The sequence below is a fragment of the Eubalaena glacialis genome, chromosome 3, assembly GCF_028564815.1.
Source record: "Eubalaena glacialis isolate mEubGla1 chromosome 3, mEubGla1.1.hap2.+ XY, whole genome shotgun sequence".
NCBI lineage: Eukaryota > Metazoa > Chordata > Mammalia > Artiodactyla > Balaenidae > Eubalaena > Eubalaena glacialis.
The window spans coordinates 155,325,805-155,351,142 of NC_083718.1; the positions used below are offsets into that span (position 1 = coordinate 155,325,805).

At 37.6% G+C, this 25,338-nt stretch overlaps 1 protein-coding gene and 1 pseudogene across 1 annotated transcript in view; both read left to right on the forward strand.

Moving 5' to 3' along the window:
- Positions 1 to 18,900, forward strand: part of LOC133087194 (putative selection and upkeep of intraepithelial T-cells protein 1 homolog) — a gene marked incomplete at its 5' end in the record, with an annotated part of 38,390 nt that extends 19,490 nt beyond the window's left edge. Inside the window, 1 exon segment of the mRNA XM_061183997.1 lies at positions 18,743 to 18,900. Coding sequence (XP_061039980.1) covers positions 18,743 to 18,900 — 158 coding nt within the window.
- Positions 18,901 to 22,712: 3,812 nt separating this feature from the next.
- LOC133087195 (cullin-4B-like) lies at positions 22,713 to 24,097 on the forward strand (annotated as a pseudogene).
- The last annotated feature ends 1,241 nt before the right edge of the window (positions 24,098 to 25,338 follow it).

Below are 25,338 nucleotides of genomic sequence, written 5' to 3' on the forward strand. Positions count from 1 at the left end.
AAAATATTTCAGGATTATAATGCTTAATACAAGTGAATTTTCAATTTCCCCTTTAACTCTGTGTTTGCATGTATTGTGCCTCCTGTCATTTTCCTTCATTATTTGATCCATTCATCAAGATACTTGGCAGGTATATTTTATAAATGGCAGCTATATCAAGTAAAGCTGAAAATTCAAATAGCCTTTAATTCTGAAATTCCACATATTGGTATACATCTCATTGAAGCTCCTATACAAGGAGACACATTGAATAATTTTCTTAGCAGCATTGCATTTAGTACCAAAAATTGGAAATAGAAGAATGACAAAGTGTTACATGCCAATGCAAAAGAATGCTGAGAAAAATGCCTTAAAATGAAATTTTAAATAGACATATGCACACAATGTTATAAAATATACACACACACTTATAAAGTCACAGTAAAGATGAACCTTAATTCCTGCTTAATGCTGATAAGGGTGTTGAAACAACAAAATTGTTACTGAAAGCAACCCCAAATAGCATGAGAACCTGGATACCTAGAACTCAACCAACACTACTGAAGTAGAAGATCTTGGAAATGTAACCCAGATCAATGTTTTTCCTATCTGAGACAGGGAATCATATATCAATGAAAAACAAATTTCAGTGGACTTTAAAATGAGGCAGAGAAAGAATACCTCAGAGCACCCGCACTATCTGCCATGCACATTTATCAGTCCAAAATAATACAGTAATAAAATTAGCATGGCTACACTAATCATGAGTATAAATATGCTTTATAGCACACTTTTCATCCAATAAGCATTTGGTGGGAATTGGAAATATGGAAGAAAGAGAAAGGAAATGTAAAAATTAGGAAACCAGGATTTTCTAATAGGAACATGTTGAAAAAGCAGTATTAACCCTCGCCTCTAAGTTCTTGTTTACTTTTAGTTCTATATGGAGTTATTTAGAAATTAGGATCAGTAAGGAAGAAGAGCAAGACCCAGAGATGTGGCAGAGCTTGGAGTTTCAAGTGATTTTGAGTAGAGCCAGCATATGGCTGTAATTAGACATCACTCCCTGCATACAGATGTACTGAAAGATATGGGAAAATCACAGCTGTGGCTTAAGGATTTCCGAGGATGCTAAGAAAACAAAGTAATTGGAGTCCCATAATAACACATAGACAAAGGACTTCAAACATCAAGTTACCTAGCATAGGGAAGAAATTCCGTTAATTTCTTTGATCTTTTAATTAGGCTGTCAATTATTTGCTTGAATACTCCCAAGTATGGTGAACTCACGATTATCTTGAGACAGACTTCTTCCTGGCTGGAGAATTCTGAATGTTAGAATTTTCTTTCTAGGATGTGTTAAAATCTACATCCATGTAAAGGGGTGAGAAGAGTAAACTTTAAGACAAATTACAGTAGAAAAAAAATCTCCCTCTTGTGACTAGTTGTGTTGGCCATGATTCTTTAAAATCCAGTTCACTGAATTTTATACGACTGCTTTAACCAACCTCAGACCACTACTAAAAAGTAATGGGACATTGTGGTAGAATGTCATGTTTCAGGGATGACAAAATACTGACACTTCAGTAAAAATTAGTTTATCAAAACTCAGTAATAACCAATGAGGAAATGAGGCCCAAGACAAGGTCACTTTAATGAGCTCATTTACTATCTTGTCACACATCTTGGCCATGAAAAACAGTACCGCATCTCAGTTAAGTGAAGTTCTTTTCTCCAAGAAGCAACATTGATGTTTAAATAAGTTTAAACATTTCTAGATGTGCCCAAGGAGAGGGCAATAAACAAATATTTTCCTAAGTCATTTTAAATATTTTCCGTAACTTAATATAGTGTTTGTGATTCTAAAATTTATGTGTAACAATTTATAATAGTGTATTAATATATATATTTTAAAATCAATATGTGAATTACCATACGGACCATGATTGTTTTAGGCTTAAAGAAAAGGAAATGAATAATCTGAGTACCTGTACAACCCTAGAAAAAAATGTCTTTTTCAATTTACTCTTCATACCTAATAATATTGAACAAAATATTCCTATTATGATAAAAATTCAGTCCTGCCGGAAAGCCAAGGATTTCCAGATACAACACATTCTCAGAAATATGCTGAACTCAGACTCTACAATTCATTTAACTGTGTCATCAGAGAAGTACATTAGCATGTTTCTAGTTCTCATCCACCATGCAGATCTTACAAAGGAACTTTTCAAATCACCAGGGAACTAAGAGAGAAGCAAGACTGCTTAAAAACAAGCCATTCTTACAAAAACTCTATCCTTTAGCATCACTGAGTGTTGCCCCCTCTTGCTTTATTTTCTCCAAATTTCTGAGCCCAAAACATTAATTATCTTAAAAGTCCAATTCAAACCCCACCTTCTCCAGAAATCTTTCTTTGAGTTGTTAGGTCCATGTCAAACTTTTCCTTCTCTGGTATTTTGGATTAAGGTATAAAAGTTCACTCTCTTAAAGTCTCATGTAGACACTCATACATTGCCTTGGATTCATTTTGCACTGAGAAGACAAGTATATCATGTTTAAATGTGTTCCTTTTCCCAATACATATCACTAAGTTATATTTGTAGTCTTCACATAAATACAAATTAAGACCCAGTGAGATAGCACCGCATGCCAACCAGAATGGCTAAAATTTAAAACACAGGCATCTATTACTAATGTGTAGAATTATATTTTCTGTGTAATTACTAGTATTAATATCAGTATGCAGCATTATTTTTCAGGTATTTATTTTTTCATCCCTTTACAATGAAACTGACTTCATCATTAAGTTTTAAGCATACACTCTAGTCAGGATTCTCCAGATGTAACAGAACATATGTTATAGGAATTAGCTCATGTGGTTACAAAGACCACGAAGTACCACAATCTGCCATCTGCAAGCTGGAGAACCTGGAGAGCTGGTGGTATAATTCAGTCCAAATCCAAATGTCTGAGAACCAGGGGAGCTGAAAGTGTAACTCCCGATCTAAAGCTAATAGCCTAAGAACTGAGGGTTATTGGTGTTAAGTCCTGGAGTATGAAGGCCTGAGAACCAGGATCTCTGATGTCTGAGGGCAGGAGAATATGGACATCTCAGCTCAAGAAAGACAGAACTTGCCCTTCCTTCACCTTTTTGTTTTATTGGATTGGATGACTCAACAGATTGGATGATTCCTGCCCATATTGGAGAGAGCCATCTGCTTTACTCGGTCTACTAGTTCAAATTCTAAACTCTTTGGCAACATGCTCACAGACATACCCAGAAATAATGTTTTATCAGTTATCTGGGTGTCCCATAGTCCAGTCAAGTTGACACATAAAATTAACCATCATAGCTTATGTCCTGAAAACCAACCATCTTCTATTTTGTAATTTCATCCAATTTGAGTCTCAGTTTGAAAATCAGAGATTTTAGTCCATATATATTTCTGATTATGGTACATTTGGATTATTTCAGGGAAATATTTAGATTTTATGATACATTTATTTGTTTCTTAACTTACCACTTTTCCTACATATGAGATATTCTCCCAGCTTGAGATCTTAACTATGGTACAATTACATTTGGCTCAGGTAATTTCTCATGTAAATTTGCAAAGAAGATACATAGGTAATATATTTTAGAAGTCTTTGAACATCTATGAAAATTTTAATTTGCTCTCATACATTGGAAATTATTTGGGCTTGCACAAAAGGGCAGGCTCTTAGTCCAAAATGCTTTTTCCTCAAAGTTTTATTTTACTGGTTCTACTGTCTTCAAGTGTCCTATGTTTCAGATGAGAAGTTGAATATCCATCACTGTAGAAAACCTGTTAGGGAAGCAGTGAGCGTTACTAAAGGTGTATAGATTCAAGCCTAATTAAAGTTAGATATGGGGGAGAAGTGTATATCAGAGGCCATTCTGGTACTCACTGACATCCATAGGACAATGAAGATCAAGGTGAAAATCTACATTTTCTAGATAGAACAAAATTGGAGAAAGAAAAGAACCCCTTTGACTGTAATGTTTTGTACAGTTAAGTTCTAGAGTGTAAACAAGTACAAACAATCATTTTCATGTAAATTACAAGTGTCATTCAAGAAGCCTTGAATGATGGAGAGATACATAAAGACAAGCAAAGATAACGGTTTAAGTATCATGCAAGCTACAAAATTTGAGAGCTGCCTACTATAAACTTGGAGAATACAATTTTGAAAAGGGAATAGAGTCTCTCCCAAGACACGTACAGTTCTAATTCCATATTGGGATATTTGGAATATATTTGTCAGGGAAGAAGTTAAGTGATATGGTTTGGAAGTAGAACATTAACTCAAATATCATAGCTATGACCCATTCCTTTGGCAATTGCAGTCCAGGTAAAGGAAGCCTGATACCTCTGCAATTGCTTGACTTAGATAGAAACAAGTCAGGACAAGACACACACTTTGGCCCCTCTCAGAAAAGGGGCATTCCTGATTCGCAAGCTTAGGGCACTGGTAGACATTTTGGACACCACCAAATTAGGACCAATTTGGAATCTACCTGATCCTCTTTTGACAGAAGGGAAAAACCTAGAACAGTGGCAAGAAAGGGACAAAATGAACTTATGTTAGAGTGAGCACAGCCCGTTTCTGGCTCTTATGCTGTTTCTTTTGCTCTTTCTTTTTGTTGGCATGCTCTTCTTACATGGACATTGTTTACTATTTGGATGATATACTACCTCTCCCTGTATGTGGGCCTTCATTTTCATCTCTGGCAGGAAGCAGAGCCTTAACATAAGACTCCACTGGGGCAAACACACTTTTGTCCTGTCTTTCTTACCCTTGTCCTGATTTTCTTCCTGACTGCTGTGCCCTGTTGTACTAGCCTTCCTTCACAATTGTAGTAGTAAAGTCAACAGGGCAGGTCTTTGTTGAACTTATGGGTCTAAACCATTTGGTGCCATTTTAGTTCATGGTATGAGGCTTAACTCAAATTTAAATAGCAGTAGGCCCAATCTCCACATGCTGAAGTTTAACTCTTTTGGAGAAAGTTCTTAAAACTATGTAGTGCTAATTTTCCTAGCCATTCCTCTGTTTATTACTTCCCTTGGTAATATTGTTGGTATAATCAGTGGATAGTAAATAACAAGAAGTGAAGATTCAGATTCTGTAACCCTGTCCAAATAGCTCTACCTCTTTTCTATTTCCAGTATCTAGAACTGGAAGAAATGATTATAAAAGAGACTAAAGTTTAGGTATCTATGGCCCACATGGGGGAAAAAGCCTCTAGAATTAAATGTCGAACTTTAAGCAAAACGAGAAAAGTTTCAGTAAGTGAGATTTTTTTTTTTGAAGTTTTATTCATGGGCTTGAAAGGGCAGAGTATGAAGCTTAATGTGGTCTTCATTCTTCCTCACTATGTAACCCCCAATTTCTTAAAGGAACTACACTTATTTATTAGTCCCAGAGAAGTACAATGGTTGAGTGATTAATTAGGGTTTGGAGCTACGGCATTCAGAAGGGTATGAAATGAATCTGCTTTTGTTGCTCTGGCTCTTATGCTATTGCATCTGCTCTTTCTTTTTGCTTACATGTGACTCACATGGGAATTGTTCATGATTTGGATCATATGCTACCCCACCCTCGACATGTGTCTTCATTACCGTGTCATAAGTTTTAGGTGAAGGAAGAGTTACATGGAGATGTCAAAGAGGACCTTCCCTGTGGAAAGAAAACTTTCAACAATTAATTGGTCAGCAGCTAGGTGTGGCTGGGCTGAGGTCTTTCTCTGCTGACGCTGAGTCTTTAATGTAAATGTTAAAACCCCTATTGTCACAATTATCTGTTCTTTTATCGGTTAAGGGGGATTTTGGAATTTAGTGGAATGAGCACTTAGCAAGACATGAGGTAAACCCTAAAATGCCCTTGTTCTTCCTGCTGATGTAGAAGAAAACATGTGAATAACCCACGCTACCATTTTCTTCTAGAGCTTATTTAATCCTGTAACAGAAGTTTTAAGAGTGTAGGCTTAACACTCAGGAGATTCAGGTGGGGTTATAGGAGACAACATCCTCAGAGCTCCTACCCTTGCTGCCTCCCTTACCCTTCAGGGTTTGCAGTAGACGAGAAATGAGTATGGCAAAAAATATCATCAGTACAGTCAGGATTACACGTATATCACACATCCAAGTATGATACAATGGGAACAGGTCATTGGAAACAGAGACTGGAAAAAAGAGAAGATTAAAAAAACAATATTTTTTTAAACAAAATGAAACGGAGACTGGAAAAGATGCACAAATAAGGGAAACAGATGTGTAGAGCCCCCTAAACAAGGAGAAGAGGGAGCATTGACAAAGGAAAATCTGTCTTCTAACCCTCATTTACTTGTCTTTTCTGAGCCTATTTTGTGACAGCAACTCCAGGCTTTATGACAAGATAAGACTTGGTAGTTTGGATGAGCCAGAGGGTGCATGCAATTTGGGCTGAACCATGAATGCAAACTGTGAGGCTCCATCTCTACTCACTTATCCACAGGTAACCAAAGACAGACTCTTATTTGCTTTTATACTCTTGGCTAGGAGCTGTAGAAGCAAAGAGTTCCAGAAATGTCATAGAGATAATACAATGGGCCACTGAGCAGTTTGATAAAATTATTTGTAATTGCAGGTCAGTGGTAGAAGGCAAAATTTGAATATGCAATATGCACTAGATATCATCACAATGTTGAAGGAGCTCGAAGTCAATCTATTTAAGTAACAAATGGACAAATAATGATAAAGAAGGAGCCATGATCATTCAATTCAAATCTTTAAAAGTCTGTCATATTCTTAAGACCCTGAAAGGGCCAATAGAGAAGTTAGAGATGGTAGTTTTCATTTCATTAATGCCAAATGTTGTCACTAAAATGTAAGCTCTAGAAGGTCAGGGTCTTTTAACTTTTTGTTTATTGTTGAATCCCCAGTATTTAGAAATATGCCTGGCACATAGTAGGCCCTTATTAAATATCTGTTAAATAAATTAGAGCTACAAAGACAACGTTCAGCAGAAATCAGAAGCAGATCCAAAACAATTTTAGATATTTCAATTATAAGAGAGAATATTATAAAACACTTATACATATTATATTTCAAAAATTGAAAGAGACAAGCTAAGAAATATATGCAGGACAGAAAATGATAAAAAGTAACATGAGCAATGGTACATGTGAAAAGTAGTAAATAGAACAGATGGTACTGAAACATAATACCTAAAATAGAGAATTTGAAGGATGGGTTTCACAACAAAGTAGTCATATTTCAGGAGGTAATTAATAAGCTGGGTATAAATGGGAAGACATGAACATGAAGAGAAAACGTGGCAAATAAAGAAGAGAAGGAAAGAGCCATATACCATGGAGTAGAAATTTCTGACTGATAGCTACCTAAAGTTGTAAAAGAAGAAGAGTTAAAGAATGGAGAAAGGGAAGTATTTGAAACAATGGTAGTTGATAATTTTTGAGACCTGGTAAAAAACACTAACTTAGAAAATCAGGGAGCCCTACAAATCCCTATTATGAAAAATTAAAAGAATTCCACACTGAGGTATGCACACACACACACACACACACACAAAGGCAAATAAAATCTCTTTAATCAGCCAGAGAATAGAACAGTTCACATTCAAGAGTCACAATCAAAGTGACAGCAGATTTCTCAATAGAATAACAGCAGTGGAAGCCAAAAGAGTGAAATAATATATTCAATGCATTGAAAGAAAATAACTTCCAACCTAAAATTCTGTAGCCATTGAAATAAAGTTGAGGTAAAGGTTGCCAGATGGAAAGAAAAGTCTGAACTGCAAGAAAGAATAAAGATTAAAAAAAAAAAAGCTGTAAATATATGGATAAATATAAATGAAAAATGTTGTATAAAGCATGATTATAATAACCTCTTATGAGGCTTAACTATACCTAGAATTAAATTCCCCAATAACCACAGTATGTAACTGAATGGGGCTAAATGTTATTAAATTATTCCAAGGTCATATTGTAATCTGAGAGTGTTTAAGGTATTAATTCACTTTAAACTTGGTAAGTTAAGTGCACCTGTTATAATTTCTAAGGGAATAACTTAAATAATAGAAATACTGTATAAATTATATGCCAATTATAAGTGATAACAGATAGAATGATTGAAATTTTAAAAATAAAAATTGAATTACTAAAAATACACAATAAAATAAAAGTGAATGTAAGAATGGAAACATGTATATAAAAGAGGAAGGTCAAATAAACACAAAAATTGTTAGAGATTCGAAACATCAATAAGCAAAAGAGATAAATGATCCATTTAAATGACAATTATTGTCAAAATAGATTTACAAATTAAAATTTAATTATATGACTTTTACTAAAGGAACATAAAAGCATAAGCACACAGACAAGTTTAAATATAAAAGATTTTATAAGATTGAAGGTTAGAAAAAGATATACAATGCAAATACAAATCAAAAGACTACTGGTGTAGCCATACTACATTTGACAAAATAGCTACTAAGGTAAGAAAGCATTATTAGCTACTCTGTAATGATGATTGTTCTCTTTCACCAGTAACATTTATCAATTTTAAACGTGCATATACCTAATATGGCTTCAAACATGTAAAGAAAAAATTGACAAATTAGATAATTTACATTCAATGTAATTATTGATATGTTTGGATTTAAGTTTACAGTTTTATTATTTATTTCCTATATTTTCCCTATTTCTTATTTCTGTTTCCGTTTTCCTGAATTTTTGGAGTACTTTGAACTTTTTATTATTACACTTTAATTTACCTTTTGTGTTTTGAAATTTATCATTTTGTACAGTTTTTGTCCATTTGTTTGGTTTCAGTGGTTGCTCTAGGTATTAAAATATACATACTCGACTTTCTACAACCTACTTAGAATCCCAATTTTACCACTACAGTTAGGTCCCTCTACTGTCCCTATTTATATTGTAGTTGTCTTATATATTACAACTACATCTAGATACATTAAAATCCAATCAGACAATATTGATTTTTGCTTTCCACCATCAAACATGTTTTAAAGGTTTTTTTTTTTACTTACCTCCACTGCTATGGTCTAAATTTTTGTGTCCCTCCTAAAATTTACATGTCAAAATCCTAACATCAGATATGATGGTATTAGCAGACTTTCAGGGGTCATGAGGTTGGAACCCTCATGAATGGGATTAGTGCTATTATGAAGGAGATCATGCAAAGCTCCCTGAATCCCTTCTTCCATGTTAGGACACAGTGGGGATGTGCCAGCTATGAACCAGGAAGAGGGCCCTCACCAGAATGTGACCATCCTGGCACCTTGATCTTGAACATTTCAGCCTCCAGCACTGTGAGAAATAAATTTCTGTTGTTTAGAAGCTACCAGATTTGTGGCATTTTGTTATAGCAGCCTGAATGGACTAAGACATACAATTTGCTGTACACTTCCTGTGACTGTACCTTAACTGTATCCAGAGCCAATTAGTAGGACAACGTGGAGAAAAATAGTCAATGGTTTTTCAAGAACTCAAGAGGAGAAGAACATTCTAACAGATTTACCCAGATATTTACCATTTCTCTTACTCTTCCTTAATTCCCAATGTCCACATCTCTTTCTGGTATTATTTCCCTTCTGTTTGAAAAATTTCCTTTAGCAATGCTTCTCAATAGCTCAAAAATAACTTAAAAACAATGGTGTGTAGATACATGACAGATAGATGATAGACAAATAGATGATAGACAGATGATAGATAGATAGATAGATAGATAGATAGATAGATAGATAGATAGATAAATAGATAGGTATTGCAGCATATTTATTGTAGTCTGAGGGTGGTTTAGGGTATTCAGACCTCTCATACGGCTGGAAACAGAATTCCATTTTGTACACTCTTACATATTCTTACTACTTTCTAATTGACCTCATAGAGCTGTCCTTTGTGTTCATCTTTGTTAAGATTTGAAACTTGAGTTTATAATTGGAGCTACAAAGAGATGTAATGTGCTTTGTTTGGGGGTATTCAGAAATGTGTAATAAATTTGAAAAAGCCTTAGAAAATAATAAAGTGATTCTTTTGCTTACTTTGATAGTCATTGTCTTATGTAAATACTTCCCAGTGACTGCAAAATAATGAAAGGTATTGCTAAATTCTCAGATACTATCATAATAAGGCATATGATATAGTATAATCTCACTTCTAAATGACATCTAAATACATAGTCAAGAGGGTTAAATGGTAGATTTCACTAGTCTTGAAACTGAGTAGGAAATAAAATAAGTAAAATTTTGTATTTTAATTTTTTCATTAATTTCTCAAAGAAGATCTCTAATCCAAAAATGCTTATGAATCATGACTTGGAGCCAACCTATAGGTAACATCAATAATTGGGTTTTATAATGGAAAAGAACATGAAAAGAATATATATATGTATAATTCAACCACTTTGCTGTACAACAGAAACTAACACAACATTGTAAATCCATTATAGTTCGATAAAATAAATTTTAAAAAATAATTGGGTTTTGTCCCAAGTGCCCATCAGCAGAGATTAGTTTAGGAAGGTATGAGAGGCTGCCAAGGGCCAAGGCCGCAGCAGCCCAGAGCCACTCCATTGCACATCCTTGGGGCCAGTTGTTCCTACGAGCAGCTGCGAGGGTAGGGAGGCAGCCTAATGACTCAAGACAATATTGGGAGGATTAACACACATCAGAGCATCGTGACTATACCAAGGATTAGCACAGATGTCTTTTATCAAAGACTCATGCATAGGAGGACCTTCAAGATGACAGAGGGGTAAGACGTGGAGATCACTTTCCTCCCCACAAATACATCAGAAATACATCTGCATGTGGAACAACTCTTACAGAACTCCTACTGAATGCTGGCAGAAGACCTCAGATTTCCCAAAAGGCAAGAAATTCCCCACGTACCTGGGTAGGGCAAAAGAAAAAAGAAAAAACAGAGACAAAAGAATAGGGACGGGACCTGCACCTCTGGGAGGGAGCTGTGAAGGAGGGATAGTTTCCACATACTAGGAAACCCCTTCAATAGCGGAGACGGGGTGGGGTGGGGGCTGGCGTGGGGGAAGCTTCGGAGCCACGGAGGAGAACACAGCAACAGGGCTGCAGAGGGCAAAGCGGAGAGATTCCCGCACAGAGGATCGGTGCCGACCAGCACTCACCAGCCCGAGAGGCTTCTCTGCTCACCCGCTGGGGCGGGTGGGGGCTGGGAGCTGAGGCTTGGACTTCGGGGGTCAGATCCCAGGGAGAGGACTGGGGTTGGCTGCGTGAACACAGCCTGAAGGGGGCTAGTGCACCACAGCTAGCCGGGAGGGAGTCCAGGAAAAAGTCTGGAGCTGGCAAAAAGGCAAGAGACCACTGTTTCGGGGAGCGCGAGGAGAGGGGATTCAGAGCACCGCCTAAACGAGCTCCAGAGACGGGCACGACCCACAGCTGTCAGCGCGGACCCAAGAGACGGGCATGAGAGGCTAAGGCTGCTGCTGCAGCCACCAAGAAGCCTGTGTGCAAGCACAGGTCACTCTCCACACCTCCCCTCCCGGGAGCCTGTGCAGCCCGCCACTGCCAGGGTCCCGTGATCCAGGGACAACTTCCCTGGGAGAACACACTGCGTGTCTCAGGCTGGTGCAACATCACACCGGCCTCTGCCGCTGCAGGCTCGCCCCTCATTCCCTACCCCTCCCTCTCCCAGTTCTGAGTGAGCCAGAGACCCCTAATCAGCTGCTACTTTAATCCCATCCTGTCTGGGTGGGGAACAAACGTCCTCAGGTGACCTACACACAGAGGCGGGACCAAACCCAAAGCTGAACCCCAAGAGCTGGGCAAGCAAAGAAGAGAAAGAGAAATCTCTCCCAGCAGCCTCAGGAGCAGCGGATTAAATCTCCACAATCAAGTTGATGTACCCTGCATCTGTGGAATACCTGAATAGACAATGAATCATCCCAAATTGAGGAGGTGGACTTTGGGGGCAACGATATACAATTTTTTTCCTTTTTCTCTTTTTCTGAGTGTGTATTTGTATGCTTTTTTGTGTGATTTTGTCTGTATAGCTTTGCTTTTACCATTTGTCATAGGGTTCTGCCTGCCCATTTTTTGCTTTTTGTTTTTTAAGTATATTTTTAGTGCTTGTTATCATTGGTGGATTTGTTTTTTGGTTTGGTTGCTCTCTTCTTTTTTCTTTCTTTTTTTTTCTTTTTATTATTACTTTTTAATTTTTTTATTTTTAATAATTATTTTTTATTTTAATTATTTTATTTTATTTTATTATTTTTTTCTTTCCTTCTTTCTTTTTCTCTCCATTTTCTTCTGAGCCGTGTGGCTGACAGGGTCTTGGTGCTCCAGCTGGGTGTCAGGCCTGCACCACTGAGGTGGGAGAGCCGAATTCAGGACATTGGTCCACCAGAAACCTCCCGGCTCCACGTAACATCAAATGATGAAAGCTCTCCCAGAGATCTCCATCTCAATGTTAAGACCCAGAACCAATGACCAGCAAGCTACAGTGCAGGACACCCTATGCCAAACAACTAGCAAAACAGGAACACAGCCCCATCCATTAGCAGAGAGGCTGCCTAAAATCATAATAAGGCCACAGACACCCCAAAATACACCACCAGACATGGACGTGCCCACCAGAAAGACAAGATCCAGCCTCATCCACCAGAAAACAGGCACTAGTCCCCTCCACCAGGAAGTCTACACAATCCACTAAACCAACCTTAGCCGCAGGGGGGCAGACACCAAAAACAATGGGAACTACGAATCTGCAGCCTGCGAAAAGGAGACCCCAAACACAGTAAGTTAAGCAAAATGAGAAGACAGAGAAACACACAGCAGATGAAGGAGCAAGGTAAAAACCCACCAGACCAAACAAATGAAGAGGAAATAGGCAGTCTACCTGAAAAAAAATTCAGAATAATGGTAGTAAAGAGAATCCAAAATCTTGGAAACAGAATGGAGAAAATACAAGAAACGTTTAACAAGGACCTAGAAGAACTAAAGAGCAAACAAACAATGATGAAAAACACAACAAATGAAATTAAAAATACTCTAGAAGGGATCAATAGCAGAATGACTGAGGTAGAAGAACGGGTAAGTGACCTGGAAGATAAAATAGTGGAAATAACTACTGCAGAGCAGATAAAGAAAAAAGAATGAAAAGAATTGAGGACACTCTCAGAGACCTCTGGGACAACATTAAATGCACCAACATTCAAATTATAGGGGTCCCAGAAGAAGAAGAGAAAAAGAAAGGGACTGAGAAAATATTTGAAGAGGTTATAGTTGAAAACTTCCCTAATATGGGAAAGGAAATAGTTAATCAAGTCCAGGAAGCACAGAGAGTCCCATACAGGATAAATCCAAGGAGAAACATGCCAAGACACATATTAATCAAACTATCAAAAATTAAATAGAAAGAAAGAATATTAAAAGCAGCAAGGGAAAAATAACATACAAGGGAATCCCCATAAGGTTAACAGCGGATCTTTCAGCAGAAACTCTGCAAGCCAGAAGGAAGTGACAGGACATATTTAAAATGATGAAAGAGAAAAAACTTACAATGAAGATTACTCTATCCAGCAAGGATCTCATTCAGATTCGACAGAGAAATTAAAACCTTTACAGACTAGTAAAAGCTAAGAAAATTCAGCACCACCAAACCAGCTTTACAACAAATGCTAAAGGAACTTCTCTAGGCTGGAAACACAAGAGAAGGAAAAGACCTACAATAACAAACCCAAAACAATTAAGAAAATGATAATAGGAACATGCATATCGATAATTACCTTAAATATAAATGGATTAAACGCTCCAACCAAAAGACATAGACTGGCTTAATGGATACAAAAACAAAACCCATATATATGCTGTCTACAAGAGACCCACTTCAGACCTAGGGACACATACAGACTGAAAGTGAGGGGATGGAAAAAGACAATCCATGCAAATGGAAATCAAAAGAAAGCTGGAGTAGCAATTCTCATATCAGACAAAACAGACTTTAAAATAAAGACTATTACAAGAGACAAAAAAGGACACTACATAATGATCAAGGGATCAATCCAAGAAGAAGATATGACAATTGCAAATATTTATGCACCCAACATAGGAGAACCTCAATACATAAGGCAAATACTAACACCCGTAAAAGGGGAAATCAACATTAACACAATCATAGTAGGGGAGTTTAACACCCCACTTTCACCAATGGACAGATCATCCAAAATGAAAATAAATAAGGAAACACAAGCTTTAAATGATACATTAAACAAGAATGGACTTAATTGATATTTATAGGACATTCCAAACAAAAACAACAGAATACACTTTCTTCTCAAGTGCTCATGGAACATTCTCCAGGATAGATCATATCTTGGATCAAAAATCAAGCCTTGGTAGATTTAAGAAAACTGAAATCATATCAAGTAACTTTTCCAACCACAACTCTATGAGACTAGATATCAATTACAGGAAAAAATCTGTAAAAAATACAAACACATGGAGGCTAAACACTACACTACTAAATGACCGAGAGATCACCGAAGAAATCAAAGGGGAAACCAAAAAATACCTAGAAACAAATGACAATGAAAACACGACCACCCAACACCTATGGGACACAGCAAAAGCAGTTATAAGTGGGAAGTTTATAGCAATGCAATCCTACCTCAAGAAACAAGAAACATCTCAAATAAACAACTTAACCTTATGCCTAAAGCAATTAGAGAAAGAAGAACCAAAAAACCCAGAAGTTAACAGAATGAAAGAAATCATAAACATCAGAGCAGAAAGAAATGAAAAAGAAATGAAAAAGAAATGAAGGAAACAATAGCAAAGACCAATAAAACTAAAAGCTGTTTCTTTGAGAAGATAAACAAAATTAATAAACCATTAGTCAGACTCATGAAGAAAAAAAGGGAGAAGACTCAAAGCTATAGAATTAGAAATGAAAATGGAGAAGTAACAAATGACACTGCAGAAATACACAGGATCAAGAGAGATTACTAAAAGCAACTCTATGCCAATAAAATGGACAACCTGGAGAAATGGACAAATTCTTAGAAAAGCACAACCTTCCGAGACTGAACCAGGAAGAAATAGAAAATATAAACAGACCAATCACAAGCACTGAAATTGAAACTGTGATTAAAAATCTTCCAACAAACAAAAGCCAAGGACCCGATGGCTTCACAGGTGAATTCTATCAAACATTTAGAGACGAGCTAACACCTATCCTTCTCAAACTCTTCCAAAATACAGCAGAGGGCGGAACACTCCCAAACTCATTCTACGAGGCCACCATGACCCTGATACCAAAACCAGACAAAGATGTCACAAAGAAAGAAAACTACAGGCCAATATCACTGATGAACATAGATGCAAAAATCCTCAACAAAATACTAGCAAACAGAATGCAACAGCACATTAAAAGGATCATGCACCATGATCAAGTGGGGTTTATCCCAGGAATGCAAGGATTCTTCAATATATGCATATCAATCATTGTGATACACCATATTAACAAATTGAAGGAGAAAAACCATATGATCATCTCAATAGATGCAGAGAAAGCTTTCGACAAAATTCAACACCCATTTATGATAAAAGCCCTGCAGAAAGTAGGCATAGAGGGAACTTTCCTCAACATAATAAAGGCCGTATATGACAAACCCATAGCCAACATCATTCTCAATGGTGAAAAACTGAAACCATTTCCACTAAGATGAGGGACAAGATAAGGTTGTCCACTCTCACAACTATTATTCAACATAGTTTTGGAAGTTTTAGTCACAGCAATCAGAGAAGAAAAAGAAATAAAAGGAATCCAAATTGGAAAAGAAGAAGTAAAGCTGTCACTGTTTGCAGATGACATGATAGTATACATAGAGAATCCTAAAGATGTTACCAGAAAACTGCTAGAGCTAATCAATGAATTTGGTAAAGTAGCAGGATACAAAATTAATGCACAGAAATCTCTTGCATTCCTATACACTAATGATGAAAAAGCTGAAAGAGAAATTAAGGAAACACTCCCATTTACCATTACAACAAAAAGAATAAAATACCTAGCAATAAACCTACCTATGGAGACAAAAGACCTTGATGCAGAAAACTATAAGACACTGATGAAAGAAATTAAAGATGATACAAACAGATGGAGAGATATACCATGTTCTTGGATTGGAAGAATCAACACTGTGAAAGTGACTATACTTCCCAAAGCAATCTACAAATTCAGTGCAATCCCTATCAAACTACCAATGCCATTTTTCACAGAACTAGAACAAAAAATTTCACAATTTGTATGGAAACACAAAAGTCCCCGAATAGCCAAAGCAATCTTGAGAAAGAAAAACGGAGATGGTGGAATCAGGCTCCCTGACTTCAGACTATACTACAAGGCTACAGTAATCAAGACAGTATGATACTGGCACAAAAACAGAAATGTAGATCAATGGAACAGGATAGAAAGCCCAGAGATAAACCCACGCACATATGGTCACCTTATCTTTGATAAAGGAGGCAAGAATATACAATGAAGAAAAGACAGCCTCTTCAATAAGTGGTGCTGGGAAAACTGGACAGCTACATGTAAAAGAAAGAAATTAGAACACTCCCTAACACCATACACAAAAATAAACTCAAAATGGATTAAAGACCTAAATGTTATGCCAGACACTATAAAACTCTTAGAGGAAAACATAGGCAGAACACTCTATGACATAAATCACAGCAAGATCCTTTTTGACCCACCTCCTAGAGAAATGGAAATAAAAACAAAAATAAACAAATGGAACCTAATGAAACTTAAAAGCTTTTGCACAGCAAAGGAAACCATAAACAAGACAAAAAGACAACCTCAGAATGGGAGAAAATGTTTGTAAATGAAGCAACTGACAAAGGATTAATTTCCAAAATTTACAAGCAGCTCCTGCAGCTCAATATCAAAAATACAAAAAAACCAATCCAAAAAAAATGGACATTTCTCCAAAGAAGATATACAGATTGCCAACAAATACATGAAAGAATGCTCAACATCACTAATCATTAGAGTAATGCAACTCAAAACTACAATGAGATATCATCTCACACTGGTCAGAATGGCCATCATCAAAAAATCTACAAACAATAAATGCTGGAGAGGGTGTGGAGAAAAGGGAACCCTCTTGCACTGTTGGTGGGAATGTAAATTGATACAGCACTATGGAGAACAGTATGGAGTTTCCTTAAAAAACTAAAAATAGAACTACCATATGACCCAGCAATCCCACTACTGGGCATATACCCTGAGAAACCATAATTCAAAAAGAGTCATGTACCACAATGTTCATTCCAGCTCTATTTCCAATAGCCAGGTCATGAAAGCAACCTAAGTGTCCATCGACAGATGAATGCATAAAGAAGATGTGGCACATATATACAATGGAATATTACTCGGCCATAAAAAGAAATGAAATTGAGTTATTTGTAGTGAGGTGGATGGACCTAGAGTCTGTCATACAGAGTGAAGTAAGTCAGAAAGAGAAAAACAAATACCGTATGCTAACACATATATATGGAATCTAAAAAAAAAAAAAAAGGTTCTGAAGAACCTAGAGGCAGGACGGGAATAAAGATGCAGACCTACTAGAGAATGGCCTTGAGGACATGGGAAGGGGAAGGGTAAGCTGGGACAAAGTGAGAGAGTGGCATGGACATATATACACTACCAAATATAAAATTGATAGCTAGTGGGAAGCAGCCACATAGCACAGGGAGATCAGCTCGGTGCTTTGTGACCACCTAGAGGGGTGGGATAGGGAGGGTGGGAGGGAGTGTGATGCAAGAGGGAAGAGATATGGGGATATATGTATATGTATAGCTGATTCACTTTGTTATAAAGCAGAAACTAGCACACCATTGTAAAGCAATTATACTCCAATAAAGATGTTAAAAAATAAATAATAAAATAAAATAAAATGGTGATGACCTGAAAAAAAAAAAGTAGAATATGTGTAAAATAATTCTGAATCATCCAAACAATGGAAAACTTTGCAACCATAGAAGGAATAGGAAAAAAATCATACACTGATATGAAGTTTCTTTCTGTTTATACAATTATGTTAAAAAAAAGCAAGCTGCAAAGCAAAGTATATGCCATATTAGCATTTAAAAGGAAGATATGGATATATAAATATTTATATATTGATGTATATAATACTTTTATATCTGTATGTATGTACATGTGTATCTTTTAAAATATTTATTTATTTATTTATTTATTTGGCTGCACCAAGTCTTAGTTGTGGCATGCGAGCTCTCTTAGTTGCGGCACGTGAACTCTTAGTTGCAGCGTGTGGGATCTAGTTCCCTGACCAGGGATCGAACCTGGGCCCCGTGCATTGAGAGCATGGAGTCTTAGCCACTGGACCACAAGGGAAGTCCCTACATGTGTATGTATATGTATATTATGCACATATATAAATATGCAAACTATATCAGGAAGTGGTCCAGGGTAGCATTACCAAGGAAATGTGGAGATGACTCTTTTCTGTCCTTACCTGCTACCCTCAGAAACATGATGGCCTCCTCATAGGTGTCATGGTCTTTAAAGAAAGAGTGGTACTGCCCCCCATCAAGAACACTGACTGCGGATCCTGAGGGTCACTTTGCCCTCTCCCAGGGTGTCCTTCAGAAGCACTGTGCGATTCATATAGCTGTGAGTGCTTTTTCCAGAGAGTTCTTCCCCATCCTTGTACAGGTAAACCAGATGGGAATAGTGCTCGTGAAAGCACACTGTGGCAGGGACAGCTGGCAGCTGATCTCAGCACTTCCGCCCACCAGGACCACCTGGTGGCTCCTGGAGCTGCTCACAGTGAACTGCTCTGCGGAAGAAGTCGGAGACCGGATTTATTCTGAAGGCCACAGGAGAATGCTTCACCTAGTTCCCTCGGCTCTGGACACATTGGCCTTCTTCCTGATTCTTGATGCCAAGTCCTTTCTGACTTCAGAACTTTGTTCTCAGAGATATCTTCGCTCTGACAGCAGCGCTCTTCTCTCAGACCCTCCCATCGTTGCCTCCTTCTTACCTCTCAGGTCCCAGCTTAAATGTCAACTCCTTAGAGAAAAATTTTATCACCATCCACTTAACATTTCCCCTAATCATATCTTCAGTAGCACGTATCATTACCTGATATTTTTAATTCCTGTCTTTATTTTCTCTCATAACCAACTAATATGTAAGCCACACAACAACAGAGTCTCTATCTTTTTAAAAAATTCTCCTTATTATCCCCAGTGCATAAAGCATTGCCTGAACGTGGTAGGCACTCCGTAAATATTTAATAAAGGAATGTGGAGAGTCCCCAATATTGAGAGGTGGGATGTGGACCGCTATTGCTGAACAACAGCCTTTACTTATCAAATACACCAGCTGCTTTTTTCAGTATCAGTTTTTGGCGAGTTAAAAATGGCCACAAATATTTTGATGCTCCATCCATGAAGAGAAAGTGCTTATGTCCCCTCCTCTTAAAACTGTGTGTTCTGATATTGCTTTGCTCAATAGAATATGGCAGAAGACAACCTGCAATAGTTTCTGGGTCTGTCTTAAGAAATGAGCTGGTCTCATTTGTTTTTTTTACCATTCTTTCTGAAAGCCGTCAGCAACCATATACAAAGTCTGACAACCCTGAGACCATCATGACAGAAAGGCCATAGGTTAACATGTCAGTTGACAATCCCAGGGGATCCCAGCCTTCCAGCCTGCTCCACCAAAGTGCTAGACATGTGAATGAAGCCACCTTGAGCCCTTTGGAACACTCCACCCACTAGCTGAATATACCAAGAGACCTCAGTCTATGTCATGTGGAACAGAAGAGTCACGCAGCTGAGCACTGGCCAGAATTCCTGCCCAACCAGATGTGAGATATAATAAAATGGTTGCTTTAAATCACTAATTTGGGGGATAATTTGCTATGAAGCTATAGGTAACTATCACAAGCTCCTCCCATAATCTTAGTTTTTCCTCCTTTTGATTATGCCAAATTCATTCCTGTCTCTGTCAAGAGTGTTTATCCTTTTTACTGTAAGGTGTCCAAATTATCAGACTTAAGGCCTATTGCTCTAAGAAAAATTTGTGGACAGCTCCAGGTCACACCAACTTCTTTATCTGAGGTCCTACTCAACTTATAATTCATATCATCACATAAATGATCGTGGTTTGTTCTTAAATATAAGGGATCTAATCGTTATGACTTGCCAGTGAGAATTTGAGTCTCCTGAGAGTAGATGTCAGCCAGGTATCTGTCTCTTCTCCTTGGTACAACATTGCAGCACGGAGTTGGGGCTCAGAAAGACACAGAAACTGAAATAACATTTTATAATCATAGGTTGTTTTAACACTAATTTCTATCCTCAGAACTAGAACAGAAAGGGTAGAATCTGAGGAACAGCAGTGAAGAAGCCTCCTCATTTTCTTCACTGTCATTTACCTTCACTATTTTTCTTTATAGATGTGACACACTATGAAAAAGAAGTAGATATCCCTACCTGAGGTGATTACTATCATCTGTAAGAGGAGAATGACCACTGAGTATCCAGATACGTAAGAAAATGCCGGCTCCATCACACCTGGAAAATGAAATAGCAATTGTGGGATCAGGCAGCAAGAATCATGGTAACTCAGAAAAAGAAACAGAGAATTTTGAAATCCTGTCTTTTGAGAAAATTCCCTTTGATGTGCAACTAAATGATTTAGTCAAACCACAGGTGTCGGACCCCCTGAGATTATGTCTTTTCCTCTTTCCTTCCTGTGCCTTTACTGTGGCTCATTGTCTTCATTAGATTACTACTGTGAAGGGCATCTGTGGTAGACAAGAGCATAAAAGGTGTACAGAACCCAGATATGCATATCCCACACTCACTTAGCCTCATCTGCATCTTGGCTTAAGCCACTTGCTCAGTTCAGAGACCTGGCTACTGCCTCTGAGGTTACTTCATTTCTTAATGGGAACACTTGTGTGCCCTCTCCTCTGGGCGACAAGCCAGCTTTAGCAAAACATTCATAATCCCACTGTTATTGGCAGGGTCTGACCTGCCTGGATCCATGGACCTTCTGGCTCCACCCACTACTTCCACATTCAAAGGAAATGCCACATCAGGGAGGTAGGATCTAGATTCCCCAGCAGCTGCCCAGAGGGCCTGCGTAAAAAAAAATCAGGTAGAACGGTGTGTAAAAAATATCAGACAGAATGGTGTGTTAACTGCCTGCCAGATAAAGTTGGATCAGTCAGATACAAGAAATTAGAAGAAGTAAGAAGATAAATGCCTGTCCTTTCTTGCTTTATTTCCTAATTTACCCCCCTCACTCTTGCTGCCTAAATTGCCACCCTCCTCCAATAAACATTTAGTAATAATTTGGACACAGGCTCTTTTTTCTAGGGATCCTAAACAGAGAAAAAAAAAAAAAAAACACTGCTTAAGTATGGAGATACATATTAGCATGCTGGAATTAGGAACATGTATTTGGTTTCATATACTCGACAGTTAAGCAACATCTGGTTCATGAAGAATCTCAAATATGTCAATAAATAAAATGCTAGATTTTACCTGCTGGAAAACGGAGTGCATAAATGCAAAATATAAGCTGTGTAAATCTGTTCTGAGATGTGTGTTTTACAATACAAGAATATAAAAGAATGTATTAAAGGAGAGAAAAGTTACAGGTAAGGTGTCTCTTGCAGTGATTTAATATATCCATTTAAAAAATAAGTGGAATTGGAAAGAGTGTGATAGATGAAAGCAGTGTCAAAGAGTAGGGGTAGATATTTGCAAAACATCAACTGATTAAGGGCTCATATCAAAACTTTAATTATAAAAATTATTTTTAAGGTAGATATGCTGAAAGAAAAATAGTTAAAGGACCTGAACAATCTCAGCATAGAAAATACCCAAATAGCAGTAAAGATAAGAAAAGGTAGAGACCCTCATTAAGAATCAGGAAAATGCATATTAAAACCACAATGCAATATCACACTCACTAGAATGGGTACCATAAAAAAGGCTGACAATACCAAGTTTGGATGAGGATGTGGTGTAATGTGGTGTAATGTGGTGTAATGTGGTGTAATGCAGTGTACAGGGCATTTCTCATGTTCATGGCTGGTGAGAGTACAGTGGTAGGATGATATTTGAAAGCATTTAGCATCTTCTACTAGAGTTGAAAATAAACATAGCCTATGATCCAGCAATTCTACTTTAGGAACATAATCCATAGAAATGTATGCACAAATGCACAAAAGACATATACAATAAATTTCCTGATAACATTATTGGTAATACCTAAACTGGAACAATACAAGAAGCCCAAACATACAAGCCAAGAGGGAGAAAAGGAGGAGGAGCTGCAGCCTCACAGACTTACTGAGTTGCTCCTGCAGAAAGGGGGGGAGAGAGACGGAAAAGCAGGGAAGGGGGACAGCACGGCCGTTTATCTGTCTGTCTCCTCATTCGCTCTCCACCCTTGTTCTGCTCACTCCTGGTGTCAGCCTATCCTCCTTCCCAAACCCTCCCATTCCCCCGGTGCAGCGCCCCCTTCACTTTCCTTCTCGTCCTCTGTTTCTCCTCTCTTTCTTCCCTTCCCCCTCTAGCATTGCCACCTTCTCTCCTACACGCACGCAGGCATATAAACGTAGGTTTTTGATGCTCGTCTGCCTGTTGACCCCGCTATTTTCATGTTTCCAACAGGTTTTTCTTCCCCCAATCCCTCAGCTGCTGCTGCTGCTGTTCAGGAGGTCAGATCTGCCACTGATGGTAATACCAGCACCACTCTGCCCTGGTGTAACACCAGCACCACCACTCACCTCTGCCAAGAAGAGAAAGTTAAACAGCAGCAGCAGCAATAGCGGCAGTAACAGTAGTAACGAGAGAGAAGACTTTGATTCCACCTCTCCCTCCTCTTCCACTCCTTTACAACCCAGGGATTCGGCATCCCCTTCAACCTCGTCCTTCTCCTGCCTGGGAGTTTCAGTGGCTGCTCCCAGCCACGTACCGATACAGAAGAAGCTGCGTTTTGAAGACACCCTGGAGTTTGTAGGGTTTGATGCGAAGATGGCTGAGGAATCCTCCTCCTCCTCCTCATCTTCACCAACTGCTGCAACATCTCAGCAGCAGCAACTTAAAAATAAGAGTATATGAATCTCTTCTGTGGCTTCGGTGCATCACGCAAGCGGCCTAGCCAAATCTTCTACCACCGTCTCTAGCTTTGCTAACAGCAAGCCTGGCTCTGCTAAGAAGTTAGTGATCAAGAACTTTAAAGATAAGCCTAAATTACCAGAAAGCTACACAGATGAAATGTGGCAGAAACTGAAAAAAGCAGTGGAAGCTAATCCAGAATAGTACTTCAATTAAGAACAATTAAGAAGAACTCTATCAGGCTGTGGAAAATCTCTGTTCTTACAAGATTTCTGCAAACTTGTACAAACAGCTGAGACAGATCTGTGACGATCACATCAAAGCACAAATTCATCAGTTCAGAGAGGACTCATTGGATAGTGTTCTTTTTCTAAAGAAGATCGATAGATGTTGGCAAAACCATTGCAGACAAATGATCATGATCAGGAGCATTTTTTTGTTTCTGGATAAGACTTACGTTCTTCAAAATTCAATGCTACCCTCCATTTGGGAAAGGAATAGTGAAGCAATTGATAGACGTTTACTCCGAAGCCTTTTAAGCATGCTCTCTGATTTGCAAATTTATCAGGATTCTTTTGAACAACGATTTTTGGAAGAAACTAACCGACTCTACGCAGCTGAAGGCCAAAAATTAATGCAGGAAAGAGAGGTTCCTGAATATCTTCATCATGTTAACAAACGTCTAGAAGAAGAAGCAGACAGACTTATTACTTACTTAGATCAGACCACCCAAAACTCGTTAATTGCTACTGTGGAAAAACAACTTCTAGGTGAACACTTAACAACGATTCTTCAGAAAGATTTAAATAAACTCCTTGATGAAAACCGAATTCAAGATTTATCTCACCTGTATCAGCTCTTCAGCAGAGCCTTAGAATCTCCACTTCACACCACACACAAATGTGTCCCAAATGGATCAAATTAACAAAGATTAATCCTTTGTGAAAGCCAAAGCTATGCAAATGTTAGACCATTTTATAACAGCAAACTTTTCATGAAATTGAAATATGAACAAATTCCTTTTATTCCTATGAATAAAATGTCAATGGCAAATGTTAAATTCAACTCCATTAAATTTAATAGTGTTTATATCTAAAGACGTTATAAAAAAAGTAAAATGATAAGCCCTGATAAAGAAGAAGACATTTACAACAACTAGAGCTCAAAGGCTCAATATCTAAAATATATTAATTACTCCTTGCCATACAAATTGCTAGTTGTCTCTTAACAGAGACTATTCTGTCTTTCTTCCTTACTTAGAAAGAACATCCAGTGTTTATGGAGTAACTTGGACAACTCAAAGATTACACTTTTCAGATTCCTTGCAGCCAGGTGAGACTATAGGACTGATTTTCTGGTAAATGTGATATAAACAGAACTGTAAAGAGTTTTCTTCAATTCCTAAATTCAGGAGGCACACCTTCCCTTCCTCCTTAGAGCCAGACTGAAGGCCATCCTATGGCTATACCTCAGATAGAACTCGGACCTTGAAGTGGAAGAGGCTGAAGATGGAGCAGCAAGTAAAATAGAAGAAGCTTGGTTCCTTAACTTTATGAAGCTGTCCCACCAGCCTTGGAAACCAACTTTGGTCTTCTTTTACCTCGTTTAATTTACATGTCTTTTTTTCTTAAATGGGTTGCAGTTACGTGGTTGTTCAGTTTATTGTTATTCTTTATAATACAAATATATTATACATAATATTTATACTAATTCAATATTTATCTTTAAAGTTTTCTTAAACAAGATGAAAGACCAAAGGCAAGCATCTCAAGAATGGTAAGCCAGCTTCCCAAAATTGTTTAAAGACCTAGGTTCCTTCCAGATACAGTATTTTGAATGTATCTCACCCACCCTTAAATATACACATATGGGCTAAAAATCACTGAAATTATATCTTATATGTGTGGGAGATTTATATTCATGATTTATAAAGCAATGAAACTTATATTAATATGTATACACAAACATATATACACATATGTATGTATAAAATGAATCAACTCATTAAATTTTTGTTTAAATTCTCAGAGTTATTTTAGTTACTTAGGGCATAATCTTGGCTTCTACTCTATCTAGAAATGGAACAATTAGTTTACTCTATTTTAGGGATATCTTGAACATAGGCAATATTTTTTACTATTATCATCAATCCAAAGGAATAAGTAG